At 44.9% G+C, this 22,329-nt stretch overlaps 1 protein-coding gene across 1 annotated transcript in view; it reads left to right on the top strand.

Annotated features, from left to right (window-relative positions):
• LOC146789841 (cyclin-dependent kinase-like 4) overlaps positions 1 to 22,329 on the top strand; it is a 516,383-nt gene that overhangs the window by 386,258 nt on the left and 107,796 nt on the right. Inside the window, exons 6-7 of the mRNA XM_085632203.1 lie at positions 4,505 to 4,705; positions 5,093 to 5,181. Of these exons, the coding sequence (XP_085488329.1) occupies positions 4,505 to 4,705; positions 5,093 to 5,181 (290 nt within the window). The remainder of the gene's footprint in view (positions 1 to 4,504; positions 4,706 to 5,092; positions 5,182 to 22,329) is intronic.

Below are 22,329 nucleotides of genomic sequence, written 5' to 3'. Positions count from 1 at the left end.
TTTATCATAGGGAGATCTCCATCCCCAGTGGTAATCTTCCTTTAATAAAGTATAGGGAAAAGTAAAAAACGTTATTAATCTTGAAAACAAATTGTAAAAATATTTTTACATTCAATACTAATGTGAATTGTTTTTTATATTTATTTATATGTAGATCAAAATAATTTTTGCAGAATGAATACATTTATTTGAATATAAAATGTAATTATTTTAAATTGTTTAAATGAAATTCAAATTAATTTTTTGAACTTTAAATGAAAAACATTCCCATCTACGATGTACTTATAATTCTTAAAAGTTATTATAGAATTGATGATAATTAATTTAATGAAATTTTAATAAAACTTTGTTACATTAATATTCAAATAAAAAAAGTTACAATAAAAAGTATTTATTTTTATATGTTTTTCACATTACATTATATTTATTTATATTTGTAACGATTTTAACTAATTAAATTTAATTTAACATTATTTGCAATGTGTTTGTATTCTAAGTCCCTACCTCCACTGATTTCTATGGGAGGGTTTTGCAACACCAATGGTTGGCTATATGTGGTGCTAGACTTACTCCAGCGCTGAGCTAGAGTAATTCACTATTGTTTGGATCTTTTTTGGCTGTAGTTACTTTAGAAGCGCAGTTTGTACTTAGCAATGGGCACTCTTTTTGTGGATGGGTGTCTGTCCCTCTGTAAACTCCTCACTACTCCCCCCTAAACTCTTCCCATTTAGTAGTAAGTATGTTGCTTTTTCCAGCCCTAGTCCTTCACACATATACTATAAAGGGGCCGATTCCGATCCGGGTCGGAAGGGCACCGAACGCGATCCGGCCGGAAAAATGACGAGCCGTACGCGTGCTTTCCGCCCGACTCGTACAGCTGTACAAGCGAGCAAGTACGATGCGATCTATGTGGAATTCACCGACCGAGTCGTTTCCGGGTCCGAACCACTCCGTACGTCTCGGCCGTAAGCTAACCGTGGCGTGCAATGGATGCGATTTATGACCGAGCCAGTACGATGCACGCGTTGCACAGCCTGTGCGAGCCGGAGTGTCCGGCTCGCAAAACGTCCGGGTGGTTGCCTTTGGGGGTCCGCGTCGGACCCCCTGATAGCCGCAGCCCTACGACTCGGACACAGGGTGAGACCCATGGGGCTCCCCAACACAGGCATGTACGGTGTAGATGGCACTGATGCGTAACCACTGTAGGGGGCGCACTTGTCCGCGACGTACCCATTCAGTCAATGGGAGCCCATGTACGCGTTGTATGACCGGCTCCCATTGACTTCTATGGGAGTCCGACCGAACTGAGTCCGGCAGCATACGGCCGCATCGTACTCACTCGGTCGGACTGCAGGCCTCCGGCTCGGTCGGAAAACACTCCGGATCCAGCTCGGTCGGAGTGCTTTCCGACCCGGATCGGAAACGGCCCCAAAGTAGTAAAGTTACATGTGTGCAGCTCTCCCCATAAAAAAGATAGGAGAGAGGGAGGTGGAGATTTACACTCCTAGTCTTGTGAGTAGGATTTTGTAGTACTTTATTAGTACTATTCTAGTACTACTAAATGTACTACAAAATGCAGTTTGTGACTAGGGTCCAGAAAAGTAGAAGCATGGTGGGCAGAAAGGAAGGCGTTGCTGCCATATTCCTCATTTCCATTGCTGAAAAGGATGGGTGGTGGTGAGCTTAAGACTAAAAAACAGCTTATATGATCAATGGCTTGGCTCTGCTCACCCTCCCTCATCCCAATCCTCAGCACTGCCCCTTAGTAATATTCCCACTGAATTCCTGCACACCATAGCACTATTTCCGATTTAAACCTTTTTAAGCAAGCACACCTGAGACTTACTACCTCTTTAATCCACTCCAGGCAAGCAAACCACAACCACACTCACAGCGCAGTGTGTACATGCAGCGGCATTGTCACACACCTTCCAATATCACACATCTATATACAAACCAATAGCATCTTCACACTACTAAATCATGTATGCACACCAGTAATACATAATCATATTACACATACACAACATAAAAAATAACCGAAACAAAATTACAACATACCAATAACAACACTAACGCAACATAGCAACAACACACCACACAATGCAACTAAATTTTGCAATCAAATGACTACACAAAACACAATAATAACTACACTGCGACACACCACAGTAAAACCAAAGTACTAGTAACACACCACAACAATAAGAACATAACAAAAATGCCCAACACCACAACTCTTAACAGTGACAATGTGGGCTCCCCTGCGTTGTGAATTTCTGTGTTATGCTTGGAGTTTTACATTTTTAACCCCTTGAGTGCCCATAACGAGATGGTCTCGTCATGGGCCGCGGTTGCGCTGTGCCCATGACGAGACTATCTCGTCATGAACCCCGCCCGCTAATTCAACGCCCGGCACAGGGCGGGGAAAGGGCGTGGCACACAAGGGGTTAAAAGGTGTAGAAAATCACCACCTCTGTTGAAAAGCATTGGTATGTCTTTGTAGCTTTTATGGGCATTTAGAAAGGAGAAGCGCGGGCAATGTGTACTCTTGAGTATGCTATACTTCATTGATCTATAGTGGGTTGCGCTCTGTTTTTGTTTATGATGAGCTGTGAATTCTTTCCATACATGTATATTTGAATGCGACAGGTACTGATGAATGAGCTACTCCTTTTTGCCTAATATAGAAACTCCTGGGCATGATTATGGCCAACCACAGCAAAATGGGGACCTGGCACTCTATGGTCAAATGTGACATCTTTATACCCACTCTGCAATAATATTGCTCCTGGCATTATGTTGGCAAATCTTGGCATAAAGGTCATACTTCTTAAAAGAATGAGGGAAACCCTGGCATGTTTGTGCCCACTATGAGCAAAGTGCTGGGCATGGACTAATGGCAGAAATAGTTCACGTACTTTTGTCATCTCTGGCACTTCCATAGTGGTGGTAATTCTTAATATATTACCAGTATTTTTGGGACAGCGGTGCTCAGCCCTGGGATAAAGCTTGCAGTGGCATAATATTTGTCATTAGTGGCACTTTAACAACATTCTCGGCTTGCTGAGTCCTCGACACAGCTCATCTAAATGGATTTAAACTGCGTGAGCCACTGCAGCGTGCTGGGGGGCCTATTACGATGTTAGGCAGACTTGCGTCTGCCCAACACCATCTCGAAACTGGAACAACTGACCTCTGATTTGCAAACCCGACCTCCTGATTAGGATGCGACCGAACACTGTTTGGTTGCATTCCGACATTTCCCTATGTATTGTGGCCAACTGCCGTTGTACGTGCTCCCATAGGGAAATGGTAGGTGATGTTAATCCCTGCACCCGGAGGTGCCTGCCACCAAGTGCAGAGATTGACAAATGGGCCCCATAAGTGCCCCCTCAGCACCCAACCGGAGGGCTCGCACAAAAGGGGCCTCGCTAGGGGGTCCCAAACATGCTTTCTGACATTGTTTCCATGTTGGAAAGGCCGGCATGCAAACCCTGCCGGAAAACGTGCATCGTAATCCCATGGGTGGAAAGACTGACCGGCAGACTCATTGTAATGGGGCGGTCGGAAAGTAAACCAAGATGTGGCTTGGTCGGAGCCTTTCAGGCCGCATTGTAATCGGCCCCTAAGTATATGTTTCACATATAAACCAATATAGTTGCTATGTTTATCTTACGGTTAATATAAACCAATATATATAATTCAGGAGGTAACTGAATACTTTATTAGTACCAACAGATGAGCAATTGTGGAAATCTGAAGAATGCAAAAGAGAATAATAAATATTTATTTGCGACGGGTGACTGAATTAATGATGTTTGCAGATTGATATGCAATATTGATATATAGAGAACCTGATTACCATAAGTGGCTTACTTCACATCCCAGAGTTCGTATCAACGTGCTAGTTAGACAGTTTTATCAATCATCTGTGGCAGTAGTGACAGGAAGTGGGATGGGCATAGCTACGAGCTTGGCTCGTGCTCATCTCACAACAGAGCTGTGTTCCAAGCATCCTGAGCTGTGCTCAGCGTTCGGAGGCTGAGGCAGAGTCGAAGAGCTGCTAAGCAGTTGGTCAAGACTCGGGCTTCTGCTTTCACTCTCTCTGACCTGTGCACCTCCAGGCCTCACGTGCTCTGGGGATGGGGTGTCATCAGTTCTAGATATGCCTGATGGCGTCGCTTCATCCGCTTCCTGATAGAAGCCATTCTTGTCTCAGACGGCACCGGTGCTCGTGTTTTGGGTTTCTTAGCATTCAACTTCATTTCTGAAACGCGTTTCAAATCAATACATACGTTTCATGCAGCTGAGGTGGATTGCTGCCAGCGTTTCCATGAGTGGGGGTGTAGGGGGAGGCTTTCTATGAAACAAGGTGAGGGGGGCTATATTCACCCGTGCTCAGCAGCCAGCGGGGGATGTGACGTAATAATTAACTCTACTTCGTCAAAATGATTTCTTTACTGCCCCTCTTAATCAGAAACACCCTTTGCTTTCCCTGCAGCCCGACCCGGTGATGACTACACTGATTATGTGGCCACTCGATGGTACCGAGCCCCCGAGCTCCTCGTCGGTGACACGCAGTATGGAGCCGCAGTCGATGTCTGGGCCATTGGCTGTGTCTTTGCAGAGCTGCTCTCAGGACAGCCGCTGTGGCCGGGCAAATCTGACATGGACCAATTGTACCTGATCATCCGGACGCTGGGTAAGAGGCCCTTTTAGCTTGTCTGGCAGTTTGTAGTAGAAAGGTTGGGTGGTAGAGCCTAGCAGCAAGAAGGATGAAGGCACAGGTTGACTGGTCTCTGGAGGAATGGGGAGAGTTCCCAGAGAGAAACATGCCTCACAAGGTCGGTAGAGTAGGGTCGAGAAAGTCATATTTCTGCTACTGCTGGCTTAGAACGTTTGCCACCCGAGGCGAAATGACACGTTCCTGTCTATTTCCCAGGGATTTTGGCCATAATTGTTGCCTGTAGACAACCTAGGCAGTCACCTAGAACTTCTTTGTCTAAAATATCTCCCCGCCTCGGCTCGAACTGAGTCTCGACTGGAAGTGACATAAACTCCGATTCTGACATGATTTTACCTTCCCCAGGGAAGCTGATTCCAAGGCACCAGTACATCTTCAGAAGCAACCAGTTTTTCCAGGGCGCCAGCATACCAGAACCTGAAGCCGAGGACGTGGTGAATATTGCATGTTTTAGTGTCCTTTTATGTCTTCAGTTGATAAAACATTGTCCATACAAACCTGCTGTATTTGTTAGAGGAATGTGAAGGCGCACTTGCAGCCACTACTGCCAAAATCTAGTCTCATCTCCTAGTGGAACCATCACTAATTAACATAAGTGGGCTTTCCCTCCCATAGGGTTCCCTCCATATGTAGCTGCCATGTTTTCAGTTTGTTTGTGTGTGGGATTTCCACGTTGTTTGCGTGCTTAAGTGTACATTTGAATTCCTTATCTATGACGCTTTAAGTGATATTTTATCGCAAATAAAATCAATCACGAAGTCCACATAGTAAGTTACATTTCATCCATGACTCCATTTGCGCACCCAAGTGGATTATATTGGCTTTAAAAGAGCTGATTTCAACCTTGCTGCCTACACTAGGCTGCTGCGGTGGGTGAGGCCTATCAACACCGGTCTGCTCTTGTGCCAACATCTACATAGAATGTCAGAAGTTAATGATAAGAACCGTCATTCTTTCTTCCCTTCTCTTACCTTTCCTTCCCCCCTTTCCCTTCTTCTGCCTGACTTTCTTTCTTTTTCTCTTATTATCAATCATGTGGGTTAGCTATATAAGTGGTCTTAGGACTCATATGCATAAACCTTGCCTTGGATAACTTATGCTAACCCTGTTACAGACTTTCTGTTTACCCTTGTTAAAAAAAAGAAAAAAATCAATAAAGTATTTTGAAATCAAAAAAGAGCTGCACACTTTGGAACTTTTTTTATGCAACATAAGACATCTCCCCTTTCTAGCAGGATCACCATCGAAACGTTCCTATAAAAGCTCATGGGGTTGATGCTCCCAGCCCCTCTGCTAAGCTCTATATGGGCCTGAGAACAGCTTATGGTGGATGATATCTGCTCCTATCAGATGCAGGGCTCTCAGAGGCAGCTGGACCCGTACCTGTGCTGGAGAGTTGAGGGAATGGGGCTAGTGTCCTCATCACACAACGGCCCACTCCCATTCTGCCCATTTGTCATTACCTCCGCGTCAGATCTCTCCCTCAAAGTCCTTAATGCATGAGCAGTAGCTCCTCCTAAAGAATTTCCAAGCAAAACTCCCTCTGCCCATCCCTACCCACCAGACCACTCCCACATCCTGTGGCTCATAACCCCTGACCCACTCTAGCACATCCTTTTCTTTTCTTTCTGCAGTCTGGTCTGTGCAAGACTCTCCCCTGGAGGTGATTGCTGCCTTCAGTTCCTGTTTTCAGGTGAGTATGCGGCTGTCTGCTATAGCGGCTGTTGTGTGGGGATTGGGCTTCTTGTCCCTGCTATAGGGAGACTCTGCTTTCTTTGTTGGGCTGCCTTTTGCCCTCATTGTTGCCTACCCGGGCAACTTCTGGGGGGTTGCACCCTTCCGGGTATGGTCCCTGCTTTAGCCGGACCGCCTGGGGGGTTATGTGGGTTTTGAGCCTCCTTACGGGCTCGAACAGCGATTGCGGCTTCACTTTCCAGGCATGCCTGGGGCATGGTGGGACAGCCCCTCTTCGGGGACGGGGGTGTGCTCTGCGTTGGCGTTTTTTATGGTGGGGGCGCAGGTCCCATCAGGTGTGGGGTCCCGTTGTCTCATTTTGGTTGGATTGGTGTCTCGGCGGCGGTTGTCTGGCAGCCAGCTCCTTGGAGGCCGCAGGCACCAGTTTGCTGGTTTCCATTGGGAACGGCCTATCTCTACGGGCCGGTCTGTGGGAGCGGTGGTGCTGGCTCGGGCTTGCAGGACAGCTGGTGCGGTTTGAGTTTCACGCTGGCCTGGTGTTAGTTGTGGGTGGAGCTATTGCTCCTGTTGGTTGGATTCGGTGGACCGGGTTGATTAACGGTTACTCCGGTCTACCTTGCGGGTGGTTCCCATTTGCATTCCATCTAGTGCTCTGCCTCGGGCACTTAGGGCCTGGTCCTGGTTTTATTGTTGGTTTTTCTTTGGTTTGGCCTGCTCTGGTTGGCTGTCTTCAGGGGTTAGCCCACTGACCTGTTGGGGTTGGCTACTTTCTATGGGCTGCCTCGGCTTAGCCGTTGCTGGCTCTGTTGTGGGTTGGTCGATATCTATATATATATATATGGGTGGTCTGTGCTCCTTTGGCCGTTGCTCATCGTGGATGGGAGCAGGTCAGTGTTAAGTAAGACCCTGGAGGAGGAGAGGCTGGTTGCTCGGCCTTCCACTGCGCCTGCCTTTTCTGTTGTACTGAAAATGTTTGTAGCCGTGGTGGATGCAGCTTTTCTGGCTAGGGCATCCAAAGGCCTAACGGGGAAAAAAGTTGGATGCCCAAGCTATCCCTGATCATGATGATGTCGGATGAGGTGGTGAAGGGTCGTTTTGTCCAAGGGGCTGCCCTTCACAGTATAGTTCAACTTCAACATGTGCGGGACAATTTGGGGTTCCCTGAGCCCTCGGAAGGTGATGAGTCATGGGATTTGTTGCCAATTGTCAGCGAAGGGAGCCTGAGTGCCTTCTTAGTCATGAGTCAGAGAGGTATGTGCTGGAGGGGGAATGGAAGGATGTTGTCAAGCATTCCTTCCCCCGGTTTTTGGGCTCAAAGATGTCCTTTGCAGGGGTTCTCTGAGAAGTTTCCTTCTGTGGTGTAGGTGAATTCCCTGCTGATGGGACTGGCATCTCGGAGCCAGGTGGTTGCCGAGGATGTGGTTCTCTCTGATCCTGGTCACATGCGTGTTGAATGGGCATTTAGAACGGTCCTTTGCAGCTTCAGGTCTTGCGGTTCGTTCTGCTGCTTACACTGGCTGTTGCAAGAGGGGGGTCCCTCTGAGTCTTTGACAATGTTGGCGCAGCAGTTGCGTTGACCTGGCTGACTTCTTCTTTGATTCACTTGGTGCCGCGGTGGCTACTGCCTCAGTGGCGGCTAGGAAACAGTTGTAGTTTACACCTAGGTAAGCAGTAGTTGCACAGGAGGCTGCTCTCATTTGTATTCCTTTTAAGGGATTCAACCTATTTGGGGTGCTGTGGTGACTTTGGTTAAATGGACGGCGGTGGCCAATGGGTTGTTGGCTCCCGTCTGCTCATCGCAGTTGGGGTTGTTTGCTGGTTATCATTGGGCTTGGGGCAGGCATTTCAATCGAAGATGGCTGCCCTGCCCTTTCGTGGTGGGGGACGTGGCCGGGGTGTCCCTTCCATCCGCAAATCCCGGGGTCAGCAGGGTGCCTCCTGTTCTTCAGGTCCTTCCTATTCGTGGCTATGGGAGGGTTTGGGGGGCTCCAATTGGGGGTCGCCTCGGGTCTTTTTCCGGTCTGGGAGGTGTTTGGCGGGGGTCAATGGGCCATCCGGATTGTTGCCTGGGATATCGGATAGATTTTGGTGTGCCACCGGGGGAAGTGTTCCGTGCTTCCCCTGTTCACAGATCTCCGGTCCAGTGTTGGGCTCTTTTAGAGGGGGTTCAGGTCCTGGTTTCCAATGGGCCCATGGTGTGGGTGCCTGTGGATTGGCTGGGTCAGGGGGTTTACTCGATCTTGTTTCTGATACAATAACCCTACGGAGGCTTCAGTCCTGTTCTGGAACTGTAGGCTGTGTCTTGGTGCATCCCTCATCAGTCCTTCAAAATGGTGTTTCTTTGGGTGATTCTACCCTTCCTGTCCATAGGGGATTGCCTGGCTTCTCTGACACTCAAGGGCGCCTACTTCATGCGCCCGTGCTCGAGGCGTCCCAGAGGTTTCTGAGGTTTTGTGTGGGCGTCGCTCATTACCAGTTTCTAGTCTTGCCCTTTGGTCTCTCGGCTTCGCCTAGAGTGTCTACTACAGTAGTTTTGGCTTCCTTGGTGGGGTTGTTGCATGCTTTGGGGATGTGGGTGTTCCTTACTTGGATGGCTGGATGATCTCTTTAGGCTCGTTCACATACCCAGGACGTCTGCCTCCTCCTGTAGCTGTTCGGGTGGTCTCTGACCTTGGTGAAGTCCCATCTGTGCCCCTCTCCGGAACTGATGTTCATTGTGGGGGGTCTTTACCACCTGGCTGAGAAGGCTTTCCTGTCAGAGCCTCGCTGACTGTCCCTGGTGCTCAAGCTGGGGAGGGTGTTGGTCTCCCCTTCTTCCAAGGCTCGGCGGTGGTTACAGGTTTGGGGGTTGATGTCTGCTACTGTGTTGATTGTTCTTTTGACCCGGTTGCACTTGTACCCTCTGGTGACTCATGTTCGGGGGCTTTTGGAATCCGAGGTCTCAGACATACAAACTGTTGTTTCCGGGGGGTGTGGAGATTTCCCAGGAATTGTCTTGGTGGCTGGTGGTTCAGTCCCTCTTGCAGGGCTCTCCATTTGTGTCCCAGGAGCAGTTGGTGCTGCCTACAGGTGCCTGCGTGCTGGGTTGGGAGGCTGTGTTGGCCCAGGAGTCTGTTCGAGGGATGTGGTCGGCCTGGGAGGCAGGGTTGTCTTCCACTTGGTGGGGATTGATGGCGGTTCAGTTGTCCTGGACTCTTTTTCTTCCTTGGGTCCTACAGCGTGATATGCTGGTGTGGTCGGAAGACATGGTGGTAGTGTGTTGTGTCAACCAGCGTGGAAGTGCGAACGTGGCCTCCCTCATCTTGTTGGGGCGTCTGCTTTGCCAGTGGGCAGAGTTTACTTGCTGTCTCTGTGGCCGTTGCATCTGCCCGTGGGTTTGACATCAGTGGCGGATCGCCTGAGCTGGGGTTTTTCCATTCCTGTCAGTCTTGTGCTTGACGTTGGTGGTGTTCGGGGGAATAATGGTGAGGTTTTGCTCTCTGGTTCAGTCGGACTCAGTTTGGAGAGTGGATGTTGTGTCTTTTTGGTGGGGGGGCTTGCTGTTTGCCTTTCCTCCAATTGCCTTGATTCCGAGGGTCCTGCGGAAGGTCACGTTGGGCCGGGCTTCTGTAATCTTGGTGGCGCTTGCTTGGAGCCGGAGGCCTAGGTTCTCTCTGTTGTTGAGGTTGGCGGTGGGCCCTTACTGGCTGTTGCCGGTGGTTCCTAGTCCCCTGTCGTATCCTCCTATGTCCAGGGATTGTCTAGTATGCTTGCATCTGGAGGGTTGGCTTTGGAGAGGATGAACCTCGTGGCTCTGGTGTGTTCTCCTGATGTGTTCTCCAGCAGTCCCGGCGCCCTTCGACTCTTGTGTCCTGTGCTCGGCATTGGGTGTCTTTCAAGATTGGTGTATGGATCGGGGCTAGTCTGCTATGGTGGTGGATCCTGTGCGTGTCTTTGATTACTGAAGGTTTGCTTCAACTTTGGTCTAGCTGTGTCCTCCTTGCGGGCACAGTGTGCGGTGGTGTGGGCCTTTCAGGGTCTAGCCTGTGAGCCTGTTGTTTCTTTGGTGTCCCATTTGTTGAGGTGTTGTTTCCTCATTGAGTCCCTGGGTTAAGACCTTTATGCCTGGTAGGGATCTTCCTTTGGTGCTGAGGCCTTTACGGCCTGCTCCCTTTGAACCTCTTGCGGAGGTGCCTCTGCGTTTTCTGCCGATCAAGGTGTTTTTTCTTGTTGCTATTACCTCAGCCCGGAGGGTTGGGGTGTTGGGTTCCTTGCTTGTCCTGAGCCCTTTTTTGGCATTTCTTTACGGATCGGGTCGTTCTCTGGTCTGCTCCTTCCTTTGTTCCTAAGGTCCCTCCTGGTTTGACTGCTTGGAGTATCTGGTTCTGCCTGAGTTCTGTCCTGCTCCTCTTTCGGGGGATGAGGTTCGCACTACACCTTTTCGTGCGGTGGCTTCTCTTTGTGTGGCCTTTTGCCTGGCGGGCCAGGGTCTGATGCCTTCTGGTGTGGCTCTCAGTCGGTGGCTGGGGAGGGCTCTGGGGGCAGTGTATGGGGCTAGAGGGGTGCTGGTGCCTGGGTCGGTGCAAGGGAGATCAACTCTGGGTGTGGCTCTATCCTGGGCTTGTTTTCAGGGGGTGTCTCTGACTGAGACCTGCAGGGCTGCTACTTGGTGTCCGTATACCTTTATGTCTCATTATCATTTGGTGGTGGGTGTGACAGGGTCTCCTGGTTTTGGGGACGCTGTGTTGCGTTCTGTTCAGGTGGGGTGACTTTCTGCTTGTGCTGTTAAAGTCTGTTTACGGCTCTATGGTGAAGCCGATCCTTGCTTTGGTATCTGCTCATGCGTTAAGGACTGTGACGGGGAGGTCTGATGAGGAGGTAATGACTGGTCACTTACCAGTAATATTCATTACTCCGAGTCGTAGACCTCCCCATCACAGTCCTGGTTCCCATCCCCCCTCCCAGTTCAGCTTCTTGTGCTTGGTGGTACAGGATGTGGTACAGTGGTTCAGGGGTTATGATCCACAGGATGGGGGAGTGGCCTGAAGGGTAGGGATGGGCTAAAGGAGTTTTGATTGGAAGTTCTGTGGGAGGACCTACTGCTCATACATTAAGGACTGTGACGGGGAGGTCTACGACTCGGAGTAATGAATATTACCGATAAGTAACCAGTCATTACACATCCATGTTTGCCAGCCCAGCATAGGCAGGAATGCTGCCTTCTTCATCTAGATGTACAGATGAGATTGAGGGATCCATCCAATCTGGAAAGAGCATTGAGGAGAAATAACTTCATCTATTTAAAGACCGGTGGCAGCAGGGAAGGCCTAACATCTATTCAAGACAGCTAGACACTGCAACACATGAGTTTCCACATTGTTACTGTTAGGAGATGGGGTGTTGGATTTTTTTAATGTTCTTAGTGTTGTGGTGTGTTACTGTTGTAGTTTTTTTACTGTGGTGTGTTGTAGTGTAGTTATTGTTGTGTTTTGTGTAGTCATTTTGATTGCAATGTTTTGTTGTATTGTGTGGTGTGTTGTTGCTATGTTGTGTTAGTGTTGTAATTGGTATGCTGTACTTTTGTTTTTCTTATTTTGTATCTTGTGTACTTGTAATATGAATATGTTTAACTGGTGTGCATTCATGATGTAGTGATGTGAAGATGACATCGGTCTGTATATAGGTGTGTGGTAGTGAAAGCTTTGAGGCAATTCTGCTGTTGCTGTGAGTGTGGTTGTGATTTGCCTGACTGGAGTGGATTAAAGAGGTAGTAGGGCTCAGGTGTGCTTGTTTAGAAATGTTTAAAGAGGTAATATTGCTATGGAGAGAGCAGGCTCCTATGCAGCACGTTTGCGATTATGATGTGCAACTCAGTCCTTCAAAATGAACTAAGTCATGAGTGACGCCTTCTGCCAGTGCGGTGTTTATAGACTAATATTATGTTATGTTCCAACTTTTAAATCTAGGCATAAAATGGCAAAAGTCCAACTGCAATTTTCAGAATGCAAAGTGTTTTTGGCAAAAAACATAACAGCCAACTGTGTCAGTCACTCATTACTCTGTGCCACTTCACAGCTATAGCACCTAAAGGTTGTGTCCCCAAGGACATTTGATGATGGAACACTTTGCACAGTGCACGCGTGAACAGGCACTGCTACTTGCGGTATTATCAGCAATCCAGAATAACCGACTAACAAAACACTCTCAAATGTAGTGCACTTCGTGCCGTAGCAATTTATTAGTGAATAAACTTTAAACCTTATGTTAACAAGGTTGTGTTTTATGTGTATTATTGCGTCAATACACTAATTTAATTTCTCATCATTCTTAAAATCAACAACCAGTTTGACTGGACGTTTGTACTACTGTTCTTTCAGGATCCTTTGCCCAAATGCCACTCACAAATACTCCTCTTACGTGGGAATCAGAGTTGAGACCAGCATGTAACACACTCTTATCAAGAGCACTACCTTGCAGAGGTACCGATCTCATGTGACTGATTTTACCTCAGTCAAGCAGACCGCCCAATAGGGCCTCAACATATGTCATCATTTCTTCCCCATTCTCCCACCTTATGATCCAGTGTATACCATGCAGAGAAAGTCTGTGTAAGGCTTTAGTGTTGAAAGCGCGTTCTGTGTATTGTACATGCGGATTAAAGGGAGGCTAATAAAAGTAAACTAACATCTGGATTGTACTGGTACATGAGGAACAAAGTGAAACTGAGATAGATACAGCTGTACTATAGTGCGGTGGACAACCAGTTGAAATGCACTGCTCTAACTTCATTGTGGGGTGTATGTCAGTGGGCCAATATGGTCCTCACATGGCCCTGATTTGATCCGTTCCTGTCTCCAGCACTAGGCCCAGCCACAGAAGTGGGATACCATTATTATCGGGTAGAAGTGACTTGACACTTCTTCGGAAGCACCTGTGCGCTTTACAAATAATTCACTATTCATTTATTATTTATTGTACTCGCCATTTGCCATAACAAAGACATTAAAATACATACACAATTGATATAAGGTACTTATAACACTATGCATATAAATTCAGTCACAATTTCATTTCTCAGCCAATTTCCAAACTCTCCAAATGGACACAAAAACTGCATGGTAAATCTCTGAGTAATCCGCTCTGTAATAGAGAACTAAAGTGCCCATTTATTGGAAACGTTACAAGTGTAAAATAAAGGAGCAAGCTATTCCATGCGCACACTCGCTATATTTGGACAAAATAGAATGAAGTGGGTAATGGTCTCAATTTCACCCTAAGCACAATCACATGCTGCATCAATCCCCTTGTGCTTCAAAGGGAGGATCCCCAGGTGGAATTTTATGTATAAAGAACCCTGAATCACAGGTTTGATGTCATACAAATAGGGTTCAAAACCAACATTAGATTCAAGCTTTAGATTCCTCTCTACCAGGATCCTCTTCTTACTTAACTCAAGTATCATTTGATTCTTAATTGCTAATAGGCATCCTTTACCTTATTTATTGTTTCCCCACTAATCACTGTGGGATCCTCTCAAATAATGTCAAGATTCACCTGCTTTGAGGTACTACAAAAATGCCTCCACCAAGGCATTTGAGGCAGGCCTCGGTAATGAGCACCTCCCTTCTAGTGGCCAAATATATGCCCGCGAAACTATTTTTCTGTAGGCGTACACAGTAAATAACTGGGGCTCGGGCAATAATATCTGATTCTGTTCTCAATTTCTTTTAAGAGCAGAGAAATCTGTGTAGCTCCAAATTTCAACTCCATATATTGCGGCTGTTACGGCCTTTTCTATATACACACGCATAATGCAGTCAGAGTCTTCCCCCCTATTCTTTGTTTGCACCTAATAACTGCGACGGCTTCCTGATTCAGAATTGCGACCGCTCTTTCCCTATGCTATTTCCATGACATTTTTCTTATTGAAATGGATTCTCAAGTAATCAAAATAGTTTACTTGTTCTAAGATATCGCTTTTCACTGAGAAGGAGCGCTTTGACTCACTTCTAGGTTACAATATCATAAATGTAGTCATTTACATATGACAATTTATTCATTCAAGTGTGGGAATGCTGGAAGGTAGGAATTGTGTAGATCCCACTTTCCTTCTTGTAAATGTGAGAGAAAAAAGTGTGAATGTAGATAAAGTTCATATTTGAATGGCATTGTGGTTAAGAAATGATACTGAGATCCATGTAAGCCACATCACCCTGGACTACTTTAGGTGTCTACTTTTCAGAAATGGTAGGTTTCTCTGGGTGCTGGCCGAGCCTGTATCCAATTTCTACAGGTACACACAACACCAAAAATGGTAATTATTTATGCCAAAAATGTTATGTCTTCATGTCCCAATTTTGGTGTTCCCGTGTAGTGGTCGCTAGGCTCACCACACAAGTGGGGCAATGTTTTGTATCAGGAGAAGGTATATTATGTTAAGTGTATTTGTGTAACGCTCAAGTCACCCAATAATGTATCCTGACGTTGAAACAGGAGCTGTATGGGCTGAGCCAATTTTTGGGCAAGGTGAAGAGCAGTTCTTAGGTTTCTAGCAGAAAACAATAACTGAGGAGGAAGCTCTGATGTGCAGGGGTAGGTTGTTCCAGGTGTGAGGACACAGAATAGTAGAACATTTGTTATTGTCAATTGGATTTCTTTCCATTTTTGACTTCCACATGTAAGTCAGTGTGCAAGAAAGAACACATTTGAAAAATCAGAATTGTATAGGTAACTCCAAATTTAGAAGTGTACAAATAACTGCTGTTCCTAATCTCTGTATCTTCTGCACATTCCAAAAACGCCTAGGTTTCCTTCAAACCCATTTTTCATTCAATTCAGTTAATTTAAAATATGAATTTCTGGATGGTTAGCACACAATGAAAAGTCATTACAAGGTGGAACTCAGTTGTTGGCTTTGGGTATCGAATATTTTGAGACAACCAGTAAACACTATATATTCCTAGAACCAGAAGGTTCAAATGGACCTAAGGGTATATTGTTTTATAACTACATTGGGGCAAAAAACTACAGATCAAAACTTTGTCTACAATTTGGTATTTTCTCCTACTTATCTTAATTTTTTAAAATTCAAACGAGTAGCTTCTCTGGGAAAACCATGACACAAATGGCCTGTTACTGTTTCAGAATCTTGTCTAGTTTTCAGAAAATTATAGCCTTAATAGGTTGAAACCACAAAAAATAGGAATGCAAAATCCGTGGTAAAAACACAGTTTTTCGTTTACAACTCTGTTTATCCATGAAAGCTGGGAAGATGGCGATCTTAGCACATCAAAGCATTTGGTGATACCATATTTAGAAAAAAATAACATTTTCTGCACAGTCCTTTTTTCCCAGTTAAATAAAAACCACTATCTTTGCTATATTTTAACTGTTTTTCAGTGTCCTCTGGGAGAATCCATAAACCCTGGATACTTTTAGAATACCACATGTGGGGGGAAAAGGGCACAAATTTGGCCTGGATATCTTTAGTGGAAAAAAGTTATGAAGGCTTAAGCGTAAAGTCCACCATACAACAAAAATGGGCTCAACACTGGGACGGCAAAAGCTTCAGTAGCTAACGAGTTAACATCTGAATTGTGCACAGAAACCAATTTTGATATTTATATAAATGTATTTGAACATCTTACTAAAAGTAAATCACTTTTCATTGTTCCTATGAATTGCTTGTTTGTAGCAATAACCTGTGCCGCAGTAAGAGAAATGCCAGGACCCACAAGTCATGTAGACAGTATGTGAAGACAAGCGGATTTTATGGCACCTGCTCAGAAGGGACCATTCAGGCAGGCTTGAGACACAGAGTAGACATCTAGGGTGGGGCAGTGTCAGGACCCATGTGAGAAGCCACCACACTCATGGAGAGTTAATAAAGTGCACCCCTTCCCACTCCCCAATGGAGTCCTGGATCCTCCTGCAACACAGCAACACAACCAAGGTTGCAGCAGCGGTATAGTGTCTGATTGTAAAGTTTTGATTTGTTTCATGTTAATCCTCAGGTTTCATGAAGCTGACTTTGAAGAGAGCCTTGCTTTTGCTCTTCTTGGCATGTGCCATAGCTGTAACCCCTGGCACGAATGAAGAAGGTTTCTGCTGATACAATGGGAATACATGCTCTGTGGTAGGTCGCAGTGCTTGTGAAGTACCAGTATTCACAGTGCTTTCATTCTGAGCAATGGATGTTTCTCTGGCCAGTGCCAGAGCTTAAGGAAGATAATAGGAACACAACTGCTTAAGCAAGAGAGATACAGTACACAGTGTGGGAAGCTGGTAAGAGGCCACATACAATATCCACCCGATGCACACACCCCTCTAAGACCTGCCCCGTCTTTCCATTGATGTTAGAAATTGGGTTTCTGTTTTTCAAAGGTATGAACCCTGTCCAAAAAGAAGCCACAATCCTAGGCAGGGTAAGCTAGATACACACTAAAAGACAATCTGTGCTCACCCTCTGGTAGCTTGGCACAGAGCAGTCAGGCTTATCTAAAGAGGCAATGTGTAAAGTATTTGTGCAACACACACAAACACACAGTAACACAATGACTACACCACAAAAAGACTCCACACAGGTTTATAAAAATATATCATTATATTATAAACCAGAGTTCTCCAAAGTCGGTCTTGGAGGGCCAGATACATGCCAGAGTTTGTGCATACCAACATTTAGATACATGTAGTTGTCTTAAAGATCTGTCATGGAGCCAGCCCTCCGGAACTGACTTTGGATAACCCTGTTATAAACAAAACAAGAACAAAATGACAAAAATCAAATGTATAGCAGTTGAGATGTTCAATTTTAAAAGAATAAATGCAGTAAAGTGCTTAGAATTAAGTAGTGCTAAAAAGGTCACTTTAGGTTGTGCTGGACCAGGCAAAAGTCAGACCGACCTCGTGGAAGCACAGGCCAGATACAGATCCCATGCAGGTCCTGGTGAACAAAGTACCTTTACTGGTCGCAACCAGCGAGATGCGTTGATTTCCACGCAGTGAAGGTGATGCGTCAGTTCCAAAGAAGGGTGCAAGAGGCGAGAGACTTAGAGTGATTCTCCGGTTTCTGCCACCCAGTCGAGGGGACGCGTTGATCTCACCAAGCTGCAGCTGCGGCAATATACTGTCCGATGCATCAATCCCTGGAGGCAAAGCACTGGCACGATGCAATGAGCAGATGTTACTCCGGCACCAAGTCGATGAATTGGTTCTGCTACACTCAGACAGGAGATGCATCAAAATGTGTGTTGTAAATATCTGGGCCACTTCCATTGAGCCAGGCACAGGAGCAGGTGTAGAGACTTTGATTTCCCTGAGTCTCAAGCAACCTCCTGTTGCTTGAGACTCAGCCAGCAAGCCCTTGGAGATCACTTGGAGTGAAGCCAGAGTCCAGCTGTCCTTCAGCAGAGTCAGAGAGCAGGAGGCAACAGGGCAACACAAGAGAAAAGTAGGCATTCCAAGTCTGCAGTCCAAAGATGAAACCTTTAATTAGCACAGGGGGTGACTTCTTTGAAGTGCATAGGTTCCCCTTACAGCCCAGTCATGTCTGCCAGGCTATCTTTGTGCAGTAAATCAGCCCTTTGTGTAGGGACAGGGCACTACCTATTGGAATCAACTGTTAGCACCTCCCCTCCATCCTGCCCAGGCAACGGCATCCGAATGCAGATGTATGGAGATGGGTACTCAGACACACCTATCCTTCCTGTATTGTGGCTGTCTTAGAGGGAAAGCACAACGTGTAGCTGCCACCTACCACAGACATGTATTGGAGACAGGTTGTCAGGCACACAGAGCAGTAAGTGCAGAGAAATGTCTACCTTCTACAAGTGGTATTTTTAAAATAGTAATGTTAAATCCTACTTTACCAGTAAGTAGGATTTATCAATACCACCCCAAACATATGAAAAAGCTTCTCCTCTCTGATCAGGAATTACAGCATAAAGGCTGTTTGTCACTATCAGGACATGCAAAAAGTACACATCCTGCCTTTTACTTATATAGCACCCTACCTTACGGCTACCTACAGCCTACCTTAGGGGTGACTTATATTTAATAAAAGGGGAGTTTAAGGCTTGGCACATAGTTTTAAATGCCAAATTGAAGTGGCAGTAAACTGCACACACACGCCCTACAGCGGCAGGCCTGAGACTGGTTTGAAAGGCTACTTCTGTGGGTGGCACAATCAGTGCTGCATCCCATGAGTAGCATTTCATTTACAGGCCCTGGGATTATGGTATACCACCTTACAAGGGACTTACAAGTAAATTGAATAGGTCAATCAGGTATACACCAATTATACACATGTTTAGGGAAGAAGCACATGCACTTTATCACTGTTTAGCAGTTGTAAAGTGCTCAGAGTCCTAGGGCCAGCAAAAAGATTCATCTAAATGAGGAGGCAAAAAACAAAAAGGTTGAGGGAAGACCACACGGACAGGTCTAACAATTGTATTAAACATTGCCCAGTGCTTCTGCTCTGTTTGCTACTTTCCAATTAGTGTTCTGCTTAGGCATTTGTGTTAATTATTTATTTATTGAGTTTTATATAGCGCTGGCTAGACCCGGAGGTATCAGAGCGCTTTAAATGAGGAAGAAACATTGTTTCAGAACATGGTTACAAAGTTACATCAATTACAAGGGATGCTAATTAATTCTGCACTGGAAGACATGAGAACTTGCCTCCCACTGCATTCAGGTGATCCTCTCTGAAAACCAGGTTATGAGCTAAATTTACAGAAATGTGCCTTGACCAGTGGTGAAAAGATGGGACTGTCCTGGCAAATCAAGGATGCCTGTGACTCAATCTTCCTTAAAGCAACAAGTCTCTTTTCAATGTTTCAAAAGACTTAGAAGAGTACAATGTTCCCTGTTCTCTTGTGTTTAAATTGTTTGTCAACCTGAAGCTGATATAATATGTTTTTTTATTTTTTGCTGCAGGTAGAGCACTGTGATTTATTTTACATCTTTTTAGTTTTCTTCTTTGTATTACCTTGCGGATTTGAGTGTTAGAAATGAAATGTGGGTTCTGGGCTGAGGGATGAGTGCAAGGAGACATTGCTAAGTTTTTTCTTAGTCTAAGGGAGGTTCCAGAAAGTGTGATCCATACAATCACTGTCTTCATCTGGTTCATTCACGGAGGGGATCAGAAAATTCATCCATTGCTTCTATGCTAACTTCCCTCATGAGGCGAGGACATATTTTTTCTGTGTTGCATACGTTTTACTAATGAGATTTCTTTATGAGGTAGGAGGGGATGTGAGAGGACGTAGTGTTACTTATCAGGTATATGCTTGTTCATCTAGTGTGTCATGAATTCATGCATTCTTAAATGATGGCCTGTGCAACATTGTGCTTTTTTATTTTTAAACACCAAGATTTCCATAAAAAGTTGATGTCCCTGTTAATTTCTTGGACATTTTGGTCTTTGTCACAAATCGGTGACATTTACATTTTTATTGAGATGACTTTCTTATAAACAAAATGTTGATCATAAGCATCAATAAGTAAAATAATTCTTAGTCCTAAATTGCAGGCCCTAAAGGCTGATTTTTTAAGACTAAAGACAAAAAACTTTGGGCTCCATTACAGACTTTATCCCTTGGCCTGAATTTGTGTGATTCTGAACAAATCATTAATGTGCATATGCCTAAAAATGTATATAAGCGAAATGAATTTAACCACTTTGAAACATTATCTAGCATTATAATTATTGACAGCCTATTAGTTCTCAAATATGGTGTAATTCTATATATATATATATATATATATATATATATATATATATATATATATATATATATATATATATATATCGAACCAGTTCCTTTGACAGGAAAAATCCACACGCACTCCCTGGTGTGATTATCCATTCGTTTTAATCAATTTCATAACAAGGCATGGCACTTCAAGCAGGTTAACCCAACGCGTTTCAGTCTTCTCAGACCTTGTTCACGGGTAACGGACATTTTTTTCTTTACCTTTTTGTATATGTCTTGGTCACATGATATTACATCATATCCTGCTTTGCATTGTGGGCCTTGTAGTGCACATAATTCTGTTGTGGTTGATTAACTAAGAGTCGTTTTCTTAAGGAAAACTCATGTGTTTCCATTGATTTGGCGGGCAATTGAGCGCCAAATCAATGGAAACACATGAGTTTTCCTTAATTCCGGCTGACCAAAGTTTCCCCAAAAAACTATCATATTGTGATGCAAAGTTGCAAAAACACTTAAGAAAACGACTCTTAGTTAATCAACCATAACAGAATTATGTGCACTACAAGGCCCACAATGCAAAGCAGGATATGATGTAATATCATGTGACCAAGACATATACAAAAAGGTAAAGAAAAAAATGTCCGTTACCCGTGAACAAGGTCTGAGAAGACTGAAACGCGTTGGGTTAACCTGCTTGATGTGCCATGCCTTGTTATGAAATTGATTAAAACGAATGGATAATCACACCAGGGAGTGCGTGTGGATTTTTCCTGTCAAAGGAACTGGTTTGATATTTTAACGGCTGACTCCGCCGTCTCCACGCCTTTTCGCACCGCCTAGAGCACCGGAATGCCGTAAAATTGAGTCAACGCTGTGCCATATATATATATATATATATATGTATATATATATATATACATATATATATATATATATATATATATATATTAATCCAAGGTGCCTCGGATCTTTAGAGACGTCACTCCACAAGGTAGCAGGTTTCAAACCCTTTATTCGCAAGAAGCTGCGCAATACAACTGTTCCAAGAAAAGTCCTGACGCGTTTCGCAGCTCACGCTGCTTCTTCATGGGACGGCAATCAACGAATGACTGGAACCTGCAGCCGTTATTTGCCCACAGCGCATGCACTCTCCGGTGAGTTGCATGCTGGTAGATGCAGTATACTTTTCCCCCTTCGGTGGAGTCCGTCATTCAAACTTTAATGTTTTTTTGCCTTATTTATGTTTCACAGCCCTCCAGTGGGCTACAGGCGTAGTGCTCAGCTTCAATTAGCAGCTTCCTTGTGCCACATGCAGGCTGTCAGATGGCAGCCAAGCAGCCCCGCTTCCATATTTCATGGCGGGTGGTTCATCTCCCGCGGATGAGGCGTACCGCGTACAACATTAATCCAATGTGCCTCGGATCTTTAGAGACGTCACTCCACAAGGTAGCAGGTTTCAAACCCTTTATTCGCAAGAAGTTGCGCAATACAACTGTTCCAAGAAAAACCTGCTACCTTGTGGAGTGACTGCAACTGCCAGCATGCAACTCACCGGAGAGTGCATGCGCTGTGGGCATATAACGGCTGCAGGTTCCAGTCATTCGTTGATTGCCGTCCCATGAAGAAGCAGCGTGAGCTGCGAAACGCGTCGGGACTTTTCTTGGAACAGTTGTATTGCGCAGCTTCTTGCGAATAAAGGGTTTGAAACCTGCTACCTTGTGGAGTGACGTCTCTAAAGATCCGAGGCACCTTGGATTAATATATATATATATATATATATATATATATATATATATATATATATATATATATATATATATATATATATATATATATATGTATATATATATATAGAGAGAGAGAGATATGGATTATATATATATATATATATATATATATATATACATATATAAATTAAGTCATTCTGCAATGCCTTTACCATGCATTCTTTTACCAAGGAAATGTAAGTATAAACCCATTACACACACAAAAACACACATACATATATATACACACACACAGACACACACACACACACACACACATATATATATATATATGTATTCCCTGAAAAAAACAAAGATTACAGGGATGCTATTGTTAGGCTCAGGTTTCTCTCATACAATAACAGTGAAATTCAGCAGTTATAGTTAGCTGAGATAACTATAACTTGTGCCCCTGCAATGCACT

The sequence above is a fragment of the Triturus cristatus genome, chromosome 10, assembly GCF_964204655.1.
Source record: "Triturus cristatus chromosome 10, aTriCri1.1, whole genome shotgun sequence".
In the NCBI taxonomy this organism is placed as follows: Eukaryota; Metazoa; Chordata; class Amphibia; order Caudata; family Salamandridae; genus Triturus; species Triturus cristatus.
This window is presented reverse-complemented; position numbering and strand designations above follow the sequence as displayed.